This window comes from Natrix helvetica (genome assembly GCF_964273705.1).
Source record: "Natrix helvetica genome assembly, chromosome: 1".
Lineage (NCBI taxonomy): Eukaryota > Metazoa > Chordata > Lepidosauria > Squamata > Natricidae > Natrix > Natrix helvetica.
This window is the reverse complement of record NC_138548.1, coordinates 135,358,767-135,376,970: the sequence shown is the minus strand read 5'-3', so window position 1 is coordinate 135,376,970 and position 18,204 is coordinate 135,358,767. Positions and strand designations below refer to the sequence as shown.

The following is an 18,204-nucleotide window of genomic DNA, read 5'->3' as shown; positions in this document are numbered from 1 at the left end:
GAAGATCCTGAAAAAGAGAAGGTGACAAATTTAAAGAAGAAACAGCAGAATTAAAAAAGAAGCAAGTATAATTTTCAGAGACAGCAAGGGAGGTACATGAATGGTGATGTTGTAAACTAGTGTTAGCTATGCTTCTTTTTCTTATTTCATGTCTAACTTTTTGGCTCAGTACTCAGCCTAATGTTTCATACCGCTAAAATGTGATATATATTTGGAGCATGGTAAAATGTATATAGGTTGCATGTGTGCGTGTATACATCCTCATAAATTGAAGTGACAAGCTTGGAAGCAGGCAACCTGAATTGAATTCTTCCAAAAAATAGTAAGCAGCTTTGGCCAGGTGATACTATGTGAAATCCCTAGTCATCAGCTACACAATGGGTTGTATATTAAATATTATCTCTAATATGAAAGATCATAAGGCTGATGCCAAGGCTTTGGAAATGTCCCGTGAACAGTAAGACAATAAGGATCTTTTTATTCCCAAAAAAGAGTATTATCAATGTTAGCTCAGGGGGAATGAAGTGATTAAACTGGGATTAGGAAACATATGGGCCTGCAGATACTGCACAACATTTCTAATTCTGTTCTACCAGAGCAGCAATCAATAAAAGAAAAAAAAAGGAAAAACAATACTATATGAAACTAAACTTTAGACCCTCTATGAACTGTAAGATGGCGAAATTTTTTTAAAGGGCAAATAATTATTCTTAGTCACAATTATCTCTTCAGATTGATAATAGATGGCAATTTAGAATCTTCCCAAAACTAAAAAGATACTGTATAGTAGTTTTGTCCAATTTGATATTCTTTAAGTGCACAGAATCAACTCCCATAAACATTACTGCAATTGTTATCCTGGTTTGTCACCATAATGAAAATTTGATTTTATTTACAATTGAAGAAGGTTGCCTTCTTTACCCAAATCTTAGAAAATATCAATAACCCAAGAAGGAACCATACTGTGTTGACATTAGTTATTCCTTTGGTAGCCTAGACCTAAGACAAATTGGGCTTTCAATGTACTAAGAAGTACATTATGGTTCAATGGGAAGAAACTACAATGCTTTTAGTACAAATAAAAATGGGGACTTCTCTAAAAACTTCCAGAGGCCATCTTGGCTTCCAAATTTTGCAGCATTTGGACTAGACAAACATCTTGGTACAGAAGTTATCAAGAGTAGAGGTCACCAGTGCATGTACCATAAAACTAAGACCATTCTTTTTCCAGTAAGGGACCCAGTTGATACAGAATTTATTATTAATTTATATATCAAACTTTTTAACCACCCATCTCCCTCATAGAGGGGCTCTTGAGCATTTCTAGCTGAGAAAGCAGGGAGAAATTGATCCAGAACCACCTCCCCTCAATCAAATAACTGCTTCTTCTGAGACGGTGTGGCTCCATATAGAGGTCTACTCTCTTTCTGGAACTGTAACTGAAACTACTACAATAAGGAATGCATTCTTGTCTGGATTCATTTTCACCTACCAAGGGCAGGCAGACATTTGGTAGGACACGCCATTACTTGAAGATGATACAGAGAAACAGATTTGCATGTCATCAACATAATGACAACACCCAGCTCCACATCATCTGTTGCTCTCGTAAGACTGAAGGGGAATAGTAATAAGGATACAAACTTGTTGGTTTTAATAGAAACATTTGTTTTCTGTAACACACATATATTATGCCTTGTATTTGTAACATATAAGCTTCCATGCTGTAAATGCCTTTTGTTCCCTGCAACTGACTTCCTGTGGCACTGTTATTAGGGTCTGTAGAATATCTGGCAAATGTCAAAATGTGTGATCCTTGCCAATTGAACTCTTATCAATCTGCAATCTATGGGCATAGAACGTATCCGAACTATCCCGGAATGGAGCTGTAAAGAGCTGTAAAACTGACACCTTTGATATGTCCCTCCTTCTGCCCGAGAACGTATCTCACCTTTCATCTGTGCCCTTCACAACAGGGGGTGAAATGGCCAATCGTGGGAAAAGAGGAAAGAGATAATGCTGATAAGTCTAGTGAGGAGTATTGTAAGCCAGGATGTTATTCTATGATGTCTCTAACTGTATAAAAAGGAGCTACACCTTCTCTGAAGGGTAGTTCTTCCCTACATATCCTTGGGATATGTTGGGAACAACTGACCATCATGTCTTTAAGCTTTGCTTAAAGATTAAATGCTGACTGTTATTCAAGCCTCCGTTTAAGTCTCATGTTTGGCTCATTGTGACTTGGATGTGTTTTCAAACTTCTACGGGTCTCAACATATTCTCAAACCTTACAAGACTTTCAAGGAAATATTGAAAACATCGGAAACAAATTAGATCCCCAAAGGACAACATAGGTTAGCGTCTATTTCAGAGAGCAACTATTTCCAAGTAATATTGCCAGAAATCTACTAGGGAAGAAAAAGTGTCTCCTATTCCCAGAAGGCTATCATGATCAATTGTTTCAAAAGTAGCAGGGAGGTTGAGCACAATCATCACAGTAACTCCCCATGTCAGTCCCCAAAGATCATTCATCAGACTGAGCAAGTCAGTCTCAGCCTCATTACCTGCTCTGAAGCCTATTTGAAATACTGTAGCTCAAGATGATTTGCTGCATCCAGGACTACCTGTACTTAAACCACTAGTCTCTTATTCAGCTATAATTGCCCATCTCCAAGAGATCCAGGGTAGGTTTCTTTGGAAGTGGTCTAATAATGGTCTCCTGTCAACCCCACAGGAAAGCTATGACTACTTTTATTGAAATTGGTTTGTTTTGGACTTCAGCTATGCCCCCCCCCCCGTTGCTATGGTAATGGAGCTGGTCCATCTCTATCAACGTCCTGATTCTCTATACTTCTACTTCCTATTTTAACTTTCTCTGTTAAGGCCTCTAGTAACTTTCAAGCTGCATTCCAAGCCAAATAGTGCCAGGATCCATAAGACAAGTGATGGAATGTACTACTCTAAACAGCCTGCCATGTCATCCAGTGCAGAGGTGGGTTGCTGCTGGTTTTACTACTGGTTTGCAACCCGCATGAGCACCAGACACGTGCTGTGTGCGTCAAACACGCTGTGCACACTGTTCAATATAAATTGTTCTTCGGACATGTGCAGAACAATTTACAGTGAACTGCGCACAGGCAGTCACTAAAAATCAAAATGGCGGCAGCCCAGCGGCGGTGAGGGAAGCGGTTTGGGGGCGTGGCAGGCCTGGGTCGTTGGCGGTTCTGCGACATAGGCCTGAATTCTACTACCAGTTCGGCCGAACCAGAAGCAACCCAACTCTGATCCAGTGTCATAAATTGACATCGATCCAGTTATCAGACAATACCATCATTGATTCTGCATTAACAATAGTATCTGGTTTAGGCTGAATACAAGAGATTTTATTCACAAAATATCATTACAGATTGTATATTACTTCACAATAAACTCTCAAGGGTTCTGCAATTCAACTCCTGGGGGAGGAGAAGGAAGTATCAGTACACAAAACAATTCAGCAGCCCATGAATTGTTCAAGGAAAAAAAACCTTTCAATTGTGGAATTCAGCTGTACCCAATAGGCTTTTCAGACACATTGAAATAAAATAAAATAAAATAAAATGTCAGTGAATAGTAATGATTTAATTCTGCCTCTAAATCTTCATCAGCAACGCTCTGGGAAAGTCTGTTCAATATTTACTCTGTTTAACAAAATGATCTTGAGTTTTTAAACAGGGCCTAGGGGAATTTATACTTCTATTTCAAAAGCTTCAGTATCTGGGAGAAAGTTTTTTGGGGGATTTCACTATAGAGACTCAATCAGGCAAAAAAATATTTATTAGCATTTTCACATTTTCAATTCAATTTCAATTTATTTGTGCTTCTAGACCGCCCCCTCTCCCAGAAGGGACATCTGTAAGGTAGTTCCTGGTTCTGCTGGATACTGCTGTATCATTTAAGAACATTCCAAATTATAAAGTGTACACACAATCCTTGGCTTACAACCATTTGTTCAGTGACTCTTGAAGTTACAACAGCATTGAAAAAAGTGATGCATGACCAGTTTTCACACTTACGATTGTTACGGCATCCCCATGGCCACGTGATCAAAATTCGGGTGATGGGCAACTGGCATGTATTGATGACAGTTGCACTATCCCAGGGTCACGTGATCACCATTTGTTACCCTTCCAACTGGCTTCCAACGAGCAAAGTCAGGGAGGGAAGCCTGATTCGCTTAACAATAGCATGATTCTCTTAACAACCGCAGTGATTCGCTCAACAACTGTAGCAAAAAAAGGTTTTTAAAGTGAGGCACAACTCAACAGCTGCCTTGCTTAGCAACAGAAATTTGGGGCTCAACTATGGTCATACGTCAAGGACTACCTGTATGTTTCAAACCAGCAGCCCCAGCTTTTTTGATACCAGGGACTAGTTTCAGGGAAATCAATTTTTCCACAGTCCAGCGGTGGTGGGAAGGAAGGATGGTTTTGTGCACTACCTATATTTCATACATGTGCAGACAAAGTTTCACTCACTTGTGCAGCCCAGTTCCCAACAGGCCACAGACCAGTACCAGTCCACAGACCAGGAGTCCTATTCTAAACAGCTTCCAGTACTATTTACTTGAAAGTAAAATCTAGATTCTCCACCATAACAGAAACTTAGGTTCTCTCTACAGCTTTGTCCATATTCGTGTAATTTCTACCCTCAGCTTTTTACTTTTTCATAATAATATAAACTAGCCATTTCTATAACAATGAATCTATCTAATTGGTAAAATCCAAAATCAAAGTTTCATTTTTTTTCCACCTCAAGCACGAAGTCTAGAAATTCTGGACCACATTGGTGTAATTTCAAGAAAAAGAAAAAGAAAAGGTTTGGAGAAGAAATAACTAAAATCTCAAGACAATTAATAATCAGCCTTAAGGTCCCATAAAATTTCTTCTCCGATACAAATATTTTTCATACATTCTCTACCTTTTCTATTTTTAATGCAAAAGGAAGTGTTTAACATAGTATCTGATCCTTCTATTTTTTTTTCCCCAAAAGAGATTCCCCCTAAAAGATAATATCATGGAGAAAAAGAGAATGTGGAAAGAGTTCAGATTTCTTTGAAACAAATACGATTCAAATTGGCAGTGATTCTTTGTTCAGGTATCTTTTCCAGGCGGGGGTGAAGATTAATCAAAGAATTACACAACGTATCATGAAACCATAGTACAGTCCAGGTGAGACCCTCAGACCCTCTGTAATGCTTCACTGAGTGTATGTAAAAAACACATTTATTTATAAAAGAGGTGTGCAACAAAGATGCAATTCTCCTAACCCCATCTCTCTGACATGCCTCCCCCTGCCACCCCGATCAGAGCCTGAATCTGTAGGGGAAGATGAACTGGAACAGGAGCTGACAGAGATCGAGGGGGGGTGGCTCTGTTGGCTTTGGAGGAAACTGGGGAAGGGCAGAGCCAGTCAGGCCAAGACGTTTCAGGATTAGAACAGCTTGTAGACAGGGAAGAACAGAGGCAAGATGAACATGAGAGTCAAAGCTCAAGCAATGAGCAATGACCAGCCCCTCCCGATCCTAGAGCACAAAGAGAAAAGGGGAGAACAACGCAGACTAAGCCGGCTATGAGGGAGGAGAGTGCCCCGCCCCCATCACAAGGCACACCTGGGGACTGAGATGTAAGGAGATGACGGTGGGAAAGGCATTTGTCGGGAACAAGCGTTGAATCTGTGGAGCCACGTGGGTACTTGCGACTGGAGATTATTGTGCTCTGTCTTGTAGGGCTTGCCCGGTTTGCCTGCTTCGCTGAACTTCTGGCTCTGGTTACTGTTTTGCTAACCTTGCTAACTGGACTTTTTGCCTTGTTTACTGCTATGCAAACCTTGCTTACTGAACTACTCACAGCCAGAGGCTGTTGAAGGTGTGTGTGAGAGCGCTTTGCTCCAGGACTTGTAGTAAACGTGGGGACGTCTGGGGGCAAATTTGGAGCAATAAAGGGGAGCTAGACCTGTTCTCTGGCTCTGTTGTTTTTGTGCCATGTCCTGGGTCATCACTCTGTCTCTGAGAACTCTATGTCTAGTGATATCAGTATTTTCTCAATTTTAGGGACTTGAATTCAGTGGATTGTGCACATAACTGACAACATTTGACCTTGGACTTTATTTCCAAATATTTCCAATTCAGTTTGACCAATAGCTGCTTTGAAAGGCACTCATTCTGTGTATTTATAAAGATTATGGTGTGAACTAAGAAACTATGTCAGATATTCATAAAACAAAAGAGACTCTGAAGACATATGTGTTGTAGTACAATATAAACACTACCACTAAAACAATGGCATCTGAGGCAAAAATGAATGAAAATGGCATAGGACACATCCTTATGTAGAATACTTCCAGAAATGGTCAAAAAGGATGAATGTACCATGGGGTGAAACTCAGATCAGCAGCTACTACAATAATAAGCTGCATGGATTTACATTTCAGAGTCAATTACGAACAGTTGTGGTGATTCCTAAACAGCATAGAATTATTAATAGACAACCTCTGGATAGGTTTTGAGTATGCCCGCAGAAGGGATTCATTGCCTTCTTGAAGATAGAATTAAGTTCTTAGGTGAGTCAACATTTTTTACATAACAAGTGATTCCAAGTAAATGTTCTTTCTGAGCAATTATTTAAATTAATTTTAAATCTGTTTGTCACATCTGAATCACCACAAACCAATTACCTTTCCAAGATGTTCTAGACAACTTGTCTTCTCTGTCGTTCCATGTTTCAACATACAAGCTGTACCGTACAAATAAAGATTGCTATATATAATATGCCCACTTCATTCTACAGAAGGTTTGAATCTGTGCATGAATTAAAACATACTCACATGGTGCATAGAACATCACTAATACAGAAGAATGATCCTTGATAAACTTGTCAAAATCATCATCTGTTAGGTGAAAAACAGCATTTTCCTCTTCTGACCAAGGAGTCTCAGGAGCCTGTGGCTTAGGTGGCTGAGGGCTACAAAAAACAAACAGAGTAGCCCATGTTCAGAAGGTATTACCAATAGTAATAGCACTTAAACTTATATACCTTTCCACAGTGTTTTACAGCATTCTCTGAGCAGTTCACAATGTCAGCATATTGCCCCCAACAATTTGGGTCCTCATTTTACCGACCTTCGAAGGATGCAAGGCTGAGTCAAGTTTGAGCCAGTCAGGATCAAACTCCAGGCTGTGGGCAGAGTTAGCTTGTAATACTGCATTTTAAACCACTGCACTACCAGGGCTCTTAGATGGTAAAGAGCAGCTGTCTGGATCATAATTCACCCGATTATGTAAATGCTAACATGCAATGCAGTAATTTGATACAAGTAAGTCTCTGTTCAAGGAGGATAATCATTAAATAAAAATTTAAAAAAAGGATGAGAGGGGTGGAGCGGCATCTGGCACAGAAATTTTGTAAGAATAACAATGGTAATTATGGGCTACATAGAAAAACCTTTAAGATGGAATAAGAGACATGCCTTATTAATTTCCTCCTTAACTTCTATAAATAATCTGTTGTGATCTGACAATGAAGCATAATGTAAAAATACCATCCAAGAAAAAGTTGTTAATGAATACAAACCATAAAGTGTGTTAACACTATAAACTGCATCATTCTTTTAGACACAACACTGCTGAAAATAGTCATTTTTAAATAGAAGACAAATAGCAACACTTAGAAAGTTGGAAGGTGAGAGGTGGGGAAGTATACAGGCTTATATCAGTGGTGGGTTTCAAACACTTTTTAGAACCTCTTCTGTAGGTGTGGCCTGCTTTGTGGGAGTGGCTTGCCGGCCATGTGACCGGGTGGGGGGTGGCTTGGCAGTCATGTGACTGGGTAAAATATGGTGAAACTCAACAACGCTCTTGCTTAGCAATCAAAATGTTGGCTCAGAAACATTTGAAGCATGCAAGTCTTAAAGCTGTCAAGTTACAACACCCTTGCACCCCTAACCCTTTAGAAAAAAAAACCAGGGTTGTTCAAACTTGACAGCTTTAAGACTTGTGGACTTCAACTCCAAGAATTCCTCCTCCAGTCATGTTGGCTCAGGAACTCTGGCATTGAAGTGTGCAAGTCTTAAATCTGTCAAGTTACAAGACCCTTGCACCCCTAATCCTTTAGAAAAAAAACCCAGGGGTGTTCAAACTTGACAGCTTTAAGACTTGTGGACTTCAACTCCCAGAATTCCTCCTCTCGCTCTTCATCTTGATGATGTGCGGATGGGCAGGGGGAGGGAGCTGGAACCGGTTCTAAACGGCACTGTAGATTTGTGGAACCTCTTCTATAGAAGAGGTTAGAACTGGCAGAAACCCACCCCTGGCTTATATCCAGAAATGAAAAGAAGAATTGAGCAAGCTCTGCCAGGCAATCAATACACCAACAGTTTATACTGGTGTATACAGTTTATACAGTACCAGAATCCCAGAACTGGTTGTCTAATGGAATGAAGCATTTCTCATCTATGTCTCTATTTTACTTAGCAGCTTTTCATTTGTCACAAATGAAGTTTATGAAGAAAGTTAACTATTCATAAAATTGTCTTTAAGAACAAGGTCACATTTTGCATCAGAGTTTTCAAATATAGAACAAAGTGATTTAGAACATGAGTCTTTCTAGTCAACTCCTTAAATCACGGGTGTCAAACTTGTGGCGTCATGTTGCTGTCATGCGACATTTCATAGTTCATGGAGCTGGGATGGGTGTAGCCTGCGCATGACACATCCGGCCCATGGGCTGTCAGTCTGACATCCCTGCCTTAAATGGATATCCATATTTGAGAAATTATTTAAGACAAGAATCTGTCCTTTTCAATCAGTTGTTTTGAAGGCTATCTGATCTCATGCCAAGTATCTGGTTATTTTTCCAGATAAGTGAGGAATTATGAAGCGAGGAGCAAGATATGCCAACAACTTTCTCACTTCTACAGCTTCTAGTGCAGTGTATCTCATCCCTCTGCCTATCTTCCCAGGACTTTCTATTCCTCCCTTAGCTCCTGCTGCCAATATTCCAGCATGAGATATCCCATCTGCTTGTCTGTCCATCTGTCCAGCACTTTCCCCCAGCTACCTCTGCTGCCACAGTCACAGCAAAGCCTATCCCACCAACCTGCTGACCTCGAACCTGTGTAGGTGATTTTATGCTGCCTTCTACTCTTATTCTACTATTCTTATTAGCGGCCATAAAAGCTCCTTGCAAGTGCTTATGTGCTCATTCTGAAACAGGACACTAAGTGTCACTGAAAAGGGACACTAGGTAACAGCAGTTATTTATTCTTGTTACTCCATTTAATGTGGTTTATTATTTCCATATAGGGCAAACATACATCAAAATGTTCAACCACACTTTCCCAGCATTTTTGAATGACTGTTGCAGGACACCGGGCCATTCATACTAAAAACATATTTGAGTTATTACTTATTATTACTGAGCATATGTGCCAGGCTTATACTGCAAACAATTTAACAGCAACTGTAATTATTGTTAGGTCGCAACTAAAGCATGCTTTCTCAATATGATTCTCCCCCACCCCACTATTGATTTCCTTCGGAGAGAGGGGAAAAAGCTGCAGCGTCATTTTTTCTTGTGGGAAACTATTAAACATGCATTGAAAATTAATTGAGAACAAACAGCTGCCTTTAACTCTAGATGGCTGAAATGTCAGCTAAAGCCCAGAGTGGCTTGTTAGCAGACATTATCATTGGAAACAGTCTGCAGCTGTTTTTGCTTTGCATTCAGTAACTGCATCCAGTAGCTGTCACAGCACTGATATAAAAGTATTGAATATTACCGGGATTAGGAAACTATAACGTGGGCAAACTGAAATGAAGGGGGGGGGGGGGATAACTCTAGATGTTTCTTCAAATGGTTCACATGTGGTCGCCAAGAGATAAGGACCTCCTTGCTCAGGCAAAAGGAGGTGCTGGAGGTGATGAAGGCATGCATCATTATTCAGGGAAGGGAAAGAAAACCTCTCTGCATTCATTGGTCATGCTTCCTTAAAAGACCAAAGAGGCTTTAACACTAAGGACATTTCCCCCTCTTTGATCTGCACAGCAGGTGCTGAATGTACTTAATGTTTGACACTGTAAGAAGCTGCAACCTAAATGTGCTGTTATGCCTCTTCTGACACAAACACCCCCACTCTCCGACACACAATCAGAAAGTAGTGAGAGCAAACCAGGGACCTTGGAACACACAATTCCCAAAGAAGCATATTTTAAATAGCTTCAAGATCTGCCATTATTAGTGCTTCCTTTTAATTGCATGACATGGAATTAAGAGAAAAACAGCTGTGCTCCTTATTAGCTATGCCTAAGAAAGGTATAAGAACACAGACATAAAGGCAATTGTTTGATCGCTAACAAAGAACAGCGCTCTCTTGAACAGGGGTGTCAAACTGGCACATGTAGGCCATGCCCACCCCAGCTCTACGAAGGAGAAAAATGTTGCAAAACATCATGTGACGGCAACATGATGCTGCGACTTTGACATCCATGCTCCAGATTAAAGATACCTGTCCTCATTTAATGACCAAAATATAGGCCAGCAACTTGACTGTTAAGCAATGTGAAAGTGCAACTGTGCTTAAGATTTTATTTCAACTTTCCTTTGCTTTACAGGACTGTGATGGTTGTAAATACAAGGATTGACTGTAAGATTACTTTTTCATCATTGTCAGAACTGAGAGTGGTCACTATATGAGAACTAGCATATTTGTTAGAGTATAAGACGCACCGGAGTATAAGATGCACCAAGGTTTTGAAGAGGCATTTTTTTTAAAAAAAGTAGGTAGGTAGGTAGAGGGATAGAGAGAGAGAGAGAGAAGTAGGTAGGTAGGTGGGGGGGGGGAGAGAAAAAAAATGCAGTAGGTAGGTAGGGAGAAGAGAGAGAGAGTAGGTAGGTAAGTACATGTTTCCAGGTGTATTTATCCATGTGCTGGAGAAGGAAATCATTGACAATCTGCAGCACCTAAGACTTTGTTTCTGCTGGCACAACACTTGATCAATCTAATTCTCATCAATCACTCTAACTAAAGAGCTCTATGAAAGGAAAAAAAAGTTTTTGCTCTCTGCAAACCTCCCAAAATCGGCTCATTTTTTGCAAAAACAGGTCATTTTTCCGCAAAAAGAAATAAATGAATAGCCTTTGGGGGGCTTGCAGAGTGCTCCTGGGGGGCCCGGGGGGCCACAAACAAGTTAAAAATGGCCCATTTTTCGCGAAAATAGGCCTGTTTTTTAACAAGAAAATTCCATGCAATGCTTTTTGGAGGCTTATAGAGTGCTCCTGGATGCTGTGGGGGCGGGGGGGGGGGCAAAATTGAGCAAAAAACGGCCCGTTTTTCACTCATTTCTGCCCTCTCCAGCCACCAGGAGCTCTCTGAAAGCCTCCTACAAGCTATGCACGGCCATTTTGGTGAAGGGCCGGGGCTTTGGGAGGCAAAAAATGCTGTATTTGATGTATAAGAGGCACCCAGGCTTTCAGCCTCTTTTTTGAGGGAAAAGGGTGCGTCTTATACTTTGAAAAATATGGTATTTGATTTACCTTGTCCAGAATAAACTGAGCATGTTTGTTGTAAAGCTACATATAGGTTCCATGCTAATGAAAATGAGCAAATACTGACTAACGTTAACCTTAAGTTACTTGAGTTGCATGTGATAAAGGTACAAGTAGTGCTCGACTTACAACCAGCCCCAAATTTCTGTTGTTAAGTGAACTTTTCCTCATTTTATGACCTTTCTTGCCAGAGTTATTAAGTGAATAACTGCAGCTGTTAATTAGTAACATGGCTCTTAAGTGAATCTAGCTTGACTATGCTTATCAGTCATAAAAGGAGCAAATCAAATAGTCCTCATGTAGTGACACTGCAACTGTTGTAAATATGAGTCAGTGGCCAAGCATGTGGATTTTGATCACTTGGCCATGAGGATGATGCAATGTTTATAAGTGTGAAAAACAGTCCTGAGTCCCTTTTTTCATCGCCACTGTAACTTTGAGCAGATACTAAATGAACTGTTGTTAAGTCAAGGGCTAACTGCACAACTGAAATTGGTAGGCTTAGCATACACATCTCCATCTTACTTGAAAAATGTAATGTGAAAGCCTGAATTCATGAGAGTCATGATTTATAGTCAAAAGGCGTCTTCAGGGGAAAGGGGATGAAAAAAAAAGTCAATGTGGCAACCATGTCCATGTGAGCAAGTCCCACCTTCTGTACAAAGGAGCAGAACTTCAGTCATGTGGTCAATTTATTTACACCCTGCAGCCACTGTTTGGACATGGAGATGAATATGACCCTATCTAATAACAAGCATGGCACATGAAAGGTTGTGCTCTGGAATCCAAGACAAAGAAAAAGAACAAGGAGCATGAATTAACGAGTGAAATGAAACAAATACAAGTCTTGTGAAACGAAGGAAAAGGAGAAATGATGTAAACAAATCTGGACCAAAATCATCAGATCTTGTAGAATGGCATTGAGTTGATGAATGTCTGCCCAGAAATGAAAGTGTACAGGAAGATTTGGACAAATGCAGGTATACCTGAGAGATGGTTAGAAGAGTGATGAGAGGTTTTGAATGGGACAAAATGTTTGTGGATAGAATTAACAGTAAAAATGGAGAAAAATGGACATGAAAGAAAAAGGAAAAAGTTAAAGGAATAAGGCTTCTGAAAGAAATAGGGGTTAAAGTAGATTGACTGAACAAAACAAAAAGAAAAAAGGAAATATGAGCTATGTATAAAAAAGAAGATAACATTTACAACAAAATGCATGGAAAGAGGACTTACGGAAGAAAGAAATAAAGCTGCTTCAATTGTAAAAAGAATTATATTGCATAGCACATTACATTTAATAGGAAATAGGATAGTTGGTGGATTGATATAAAGCAAGAGGCTTTGGATAAAGAAAAAATGCATATAAGAATGCAATAAAAATGAATCTAAAAGATATTGTGCAAAAGAAAAAGATAGTTATAAAAATATAGCTAAAGAGAGCAACGGATCGTTAAAATTAAAGTGGCAGGGATGTAAAAGGCAGTTTTGATAGATTTTTTTTTAATGTTTTGGAAGTGGGTGAGCAGCACTCAACAGGGAGCCCTGCTGAACAGCAAAAGAAATTAACAGTAACAGTGATGAGATAATTTGGGCTGACACTAAAGTAAGGAAATGCTGGAGTATTTTATTGATCTAAATGTGAACAACAGTAGTATGAACAGTGGTATTGACATTAATGCTACTAAAATTAGTCTCCTAGAAAAAATGATGAGAAAGAAACCATAAATGCAATTGCAATGTTGAAAGGCTCTTGGCATACACTAGCAAATTGCAGAATAGCAATAGCACTTAGATTTATATACCGCTTCATAGTACTTTACAGCTAAGTGGTTTACAGAGTCAGCATATTGCCCCCAACAATCTGGCTCCTGATTTTACCGACCTTGGAAGGATGGAAGGCTGAGTCAACCTTAAGTCTGGTGAGAAGTCAACAAGTCAGCAGAAGTAGCTTGTAGTAGTGTATTCTAACCACTGCACCACCACAGCTCTTTAGAAATACTAAATATTTCTATACCACAGCTCTTTAGAAATACTAAAAACAGATGTGAATCATGCATGAAGTGGCTATGTGACTTGGTTAACATGTGTGTAAAAACTGCACACATGTCTGACAAATGGAAGGATGTCATTATTGTTACCATTTTCAAAGAGAAAGGTAGCAAGGTGGAGTTGATTAAACATGAATAGGAAGCCTTGGTAGGACCAAATTACTGCTCTTCAGCAGATCACTGAGAAATATATAAATGTGAGAAAGAATTTGTATTTGTGTATGATAAACACAAAGGAACAAACTTGAATTATGGAATATTTTGGGTTAATACGGAATTGAATGTTGATCATGAATGTGATAAGAGTGGTTTTTTTTTTTAAAAAATGTGTGTGTTCTGATCTAGGCTTCCCCCCCAAAACACGAAGCAGATTCCTGGTCCTGACAAAAACCCTTTTATTAAAGGAATGTGAATTCCTCCCATTCACATTCAGCAAAGGCCTGGTAAACAGTCTTTCAAAGGTGAATTTATGACCGCAGACTTTATCTAGTTTGGAAAGTTGCCATGTAAATATTTTCTGAACGCAGTGCTGTGCAAGGAAAGACTTGGCACAGAGTCTCTGAGATTCATGGGCAGATCTTCACACTCCTGAAACGAATGAACAAATTGTTTCCTGAAAAATTCCACTCCTCTTTCGCTCCTCTTTTATTTCCTATGGAAGGGGCCGTCCCACTTGTGGTTTTACTCCGAAGTCAACCCTGATTTCTGAGCTGTTCTTTTCTTCTGGCAGCTCTGAGCATGCGCACACCGGGAACAGGCTCCAGCTGTTGCTTTGCCTCATTGCTGTCTAGCTCCAAAGGCAGATGAGAACTGCCAGATGGCCTTGGCCCCATCTATACCTCCGACTCAGAGCCCTCGTCTGAGCCTTCCTCAGCCTCCAGGAAGGCTCCTGTTCCTCCCCAACCTCCTCACTGTCTGACTCTGCTGCCAGCTCCACTGGCTGCTGGAGGGTCACAACAGTGTGATTTATCTGTTGCATCAATTCTAGCATGTGTAAGAATTAATGGGATGACTGAAGATGAACAGGAATAAAGGAAAGATGTTGCCTTGGTTCTTAATTTGTGGCCAGGTTAGATGGGTATTTGTTAAGGAAATGAATGAGTAGGTACTTTTGTATGCAGATGGTGTCATGTTGTTTGCTGAGAATCCAAATGATTTGCAGAGAGGTCAGTTGGAAGAGGCCATGAGGATTATATAACTGAAGTTTGAGAGAACAATTGTTACACAGAAAGTAAAAAAGCAGAAAAAGTCGATGAATTTCTATTTCTTGCTAGAACGTATAACAAAGATGGGGAAAATGGATGAAGGAATATTCAGGCGCGCAAATGTTGACAGAAATGCAGAGAAAATTAACAAAGATCAAACTGCAAAAAAAAAAAATATGAACGAAAAGTGAAGTAAAAAGCAAAAAGACTGAAAGAGTCATGTTTAGATGAAATTGATGAGATCCTAAAAAAGAGAGAGTGAGAAGTTTAAAGAATAAAGGGCAATGCATGGAGTGATGGACAGATATGGTAGAAGCAAGAACAGTATGCAGGGACAGAAAGATATGAAGAAGTATAACAAACGGTGTTTTGTGTAAACAGATTTTATTGATGCTGCCTTTCCTTTTTTAATTTCACACCTTCAGTGTCTTTGACTTTATATTTCTTACTCCTTTTCTGTCTCTGCATAATGTTGTATAATCGAAAAGGGAATCACTGATATGTATGCATCCAATATGGGAAGAATAAAAAGCAATGCAAACTACCAATCCATCATGACATTATTGTCCAATTTGAATTGGATGTGTCCAAGCATGTTTCAGTCCAGCTGTGAATTAGCAGAGATACAGGACTTAAGATGAGACTTACTGTCTTTTTCAATTCAGCCCATACTGCTAAATGTCCAATTTTGGTGTGACAGTTATCGTCTTTTGACTATTATTAGGGTAACTCAGATAACAGATGGGGAAAAAATCCCTTATTCTCAAAGGAAACTTTAAGCACTTACTTTAAAATAAAACAGTTTCCCCCAGTGGTAAATCATCACTGACTCATGTTCTCCTAACACAATATATCAATCTAAATCCTTAAAACTGTACACTGCCTCAATTTGCTTTCAGAACAAATAATGGCCAGGCAAGTCTGGCAGAAGATCAAATACATGAATATATTAGAATCATTTCTGGATTCCACATGGTTCAAATATCATACAGAAAAAACAAATTTTCTTAGCAGCATCATGGCATAGAGATACCAGCACTATTAACACAGGCAAATAATTGGTATATAACTTTCCATGAGACCCTTGCATATTTTCCTGTATCTCCACTTTGTAATGTTTCTACCTATGCTGTGCTTCCTCTAAGATGCTTTGGGCAATGAATATACCGTATATATTCCCGATTACATCATTTTGTTCCTTGTCAAATGCCTAAGATGCATTATTGGCTCTGAAAAAAAGGAATGTATTACAAGAATTCAAGACTGATCTAACAGATCTGAGGATAGAAATGTCACTGTTTCTCTGGGTTGATTATTGCATGTACATTGTTAATTTTGTTCACCACTAGCTAAAGAGAAAAGAGACACACAGAGGCAGTCAGAACTGTTGGACAATATATCCTAATTGAGATACAAAGGAGAAACTGGCAAAAAAGTATTTTTTCCCCACAACTAAAGCTGAAGTGAAATCAATGCTCAGTAAAAGATAATGGAGAGTTGTAATTAACACATGCAAAATAGAAAGTGTGACAAATTAAAGTAAATGAGAGCTCAGGTTTACCTTTAACTCATTAACTCATAATTATATTGTTGTATATGCTTTGGATTTTCCCCCTAATGCTCATCAAAAAAAGTCATTCTCAAAGATGGAGATGTCAACTAAAAACTCACTTTTGCAGCCATTCTCCAATGTCCTTTGCTGTAGCACCATAGTTTTCAAAATTAAACAGGAATTTCCCCTTTCTGTAAAAGCAGTGAAACAGAGAGGAGTTGGGATACAAGGATAAATACAGATACACAATTATATGCAATACTTATGTGCAGATTAAGTAGAGACTGACTCAAAGTAGCATATTGTTGGATATCCCCGGACATTGTATTCTTCTTTTATTTTTTCGAATTCAGATGAGTAGACATTCATCCCTGCAAGTACCTGCAATGACAGAATGAAAAGATCCTTACTCCAATCAGCTCTTCCAAAACTTGAAAACCCAACATTAATTGCAGGAAAATAATATTTGAAAAGAACCAGTAGTTGCTAGCAACTCCCACCTAAAAACCAAGGGAATCATCCCACTTACATATATTCTGATTCATTCCTTAATGGGCTTATAGATGTTCAATAACATTTTAGCTATTTTTACATGCTGTGGCTTGCTGCTGTATTTATGAAGAAAAATGAATTGTGGCCTCGCAGAACATAATTGTAGAATCTGTGGTCCCCGAAAGTTACAATTCTCAGCAGCCCCAAACAGAGTTTTTGTGATAAAGGCAGCTGGAAGTTGTAGTTCAGCAACATCTAGAGATTATCCCCTATTCCACCACTTAATATGGTAGCAAACGTATGCAATAATGTGGGGAAACTGTCTAAATAATAAAGTATGCTACTGCATGCACAACTTGAGGATCAATTTAAAACAGACATCACGCAATTAGTATTTCAGCTCTCCTCTTTTATTCTTGCCATAGTGTCAGTGCTAGCAATTAATCAATAATTCCTGGGCAAATTATTATTTTAAAAGTCTGTTAAATGTCATTCTGTTAATATATTCCTTTCTATCAATCAGAGTCATGTAAGTAAGTCTTAAGTTTACTGTGGTGCTAAGGACATAACAGAGGAAGTTTAATAAGTCCTACAGGTGATGCTGCAAGTTATACAGTAAAAGGTTCTTCGATAGCAATTTCCTTATGATATAAGTATGTTGTTCACATCTGCCATCACGTCTAACATATTTAGAGTCTATAACTGTGTGAAAGGCTTCTGAGAACATATATTATTTCATAGTGGTTGATGGTTGGAGATGACCAGGGACAATTGAAATCATATCATAAAGCTCTGTCAAAGCTTTGTACAACAAATCACAACCACAACCACTAAGCTATTTTACAAGATTGCTACAAAGGCAATCGGGGGAGAATTCCATGCATATCATCCTGGATTAAATTAGTAGCATGAACAGTAAAATATATATTGTTATAATCTTGACCACATGTGGATTGTAAAGATCTCTAATCTTCTGAATATTTCTCTAAATATATGAGATAACTATGACTTTTGCAGAAAGTTAAATTTGCATTTTTTCTTTTAATTTAATATTTTTTCTCTATTAGGTTTCTAAAGAGTCCCTTGGTTGTTGTGTCTCCTATGGCAAGTAAAGTTTTTGGGCAAGGTAAATTGTTTACCAACAATCTAGAACAGGATAGTCAGGCCAGACTATGTAATAATTTGCATATTAATTTGCGAAAGCTAGATAAACCAAAGTGAGTAGAAACAATCTATTTTATTAACTTCATTAACTTCAAGAGAAACAGATCCTACCAAATCCCAGAAAAGCACATTATTTGCACACAATTCTACCAATTTTGTAG

At 38.9% G+C, this 18,204-nt stretch overlaps 1 protein-coding gene across 1 annotated transcript in view; it reads right to left on the bottom strand.

Annotated features, from left to right (window-relative positions):
- The window catches only part of PDIA5 (protein disulfide isomerase family A member 5), a 241,481-nt gene that overhangs the window by 75,472 nt on the left and 147,805 nt on the right, over positions 1–18,204 (bottom strand). The window contains exons 9-11 of the mRNA XM_081938793.1: positions 16,677–16,768; positions 16,507–16,578; positions 6,865–7,001 (exon numbers count right to left, since the gene is read on the bottom strand). Of these exons, the coding sequence (XP_081794919.1) occupies positions 6,865–7,001; positions 16,507–16,578; positions 16,677–16,768 (301 nt within the window). The remainder of the gene's footprint in view (positions 1–6,864; positions 7,002–16,506; positions 16,579–16,676; positions 16,769–18,204) is intronic.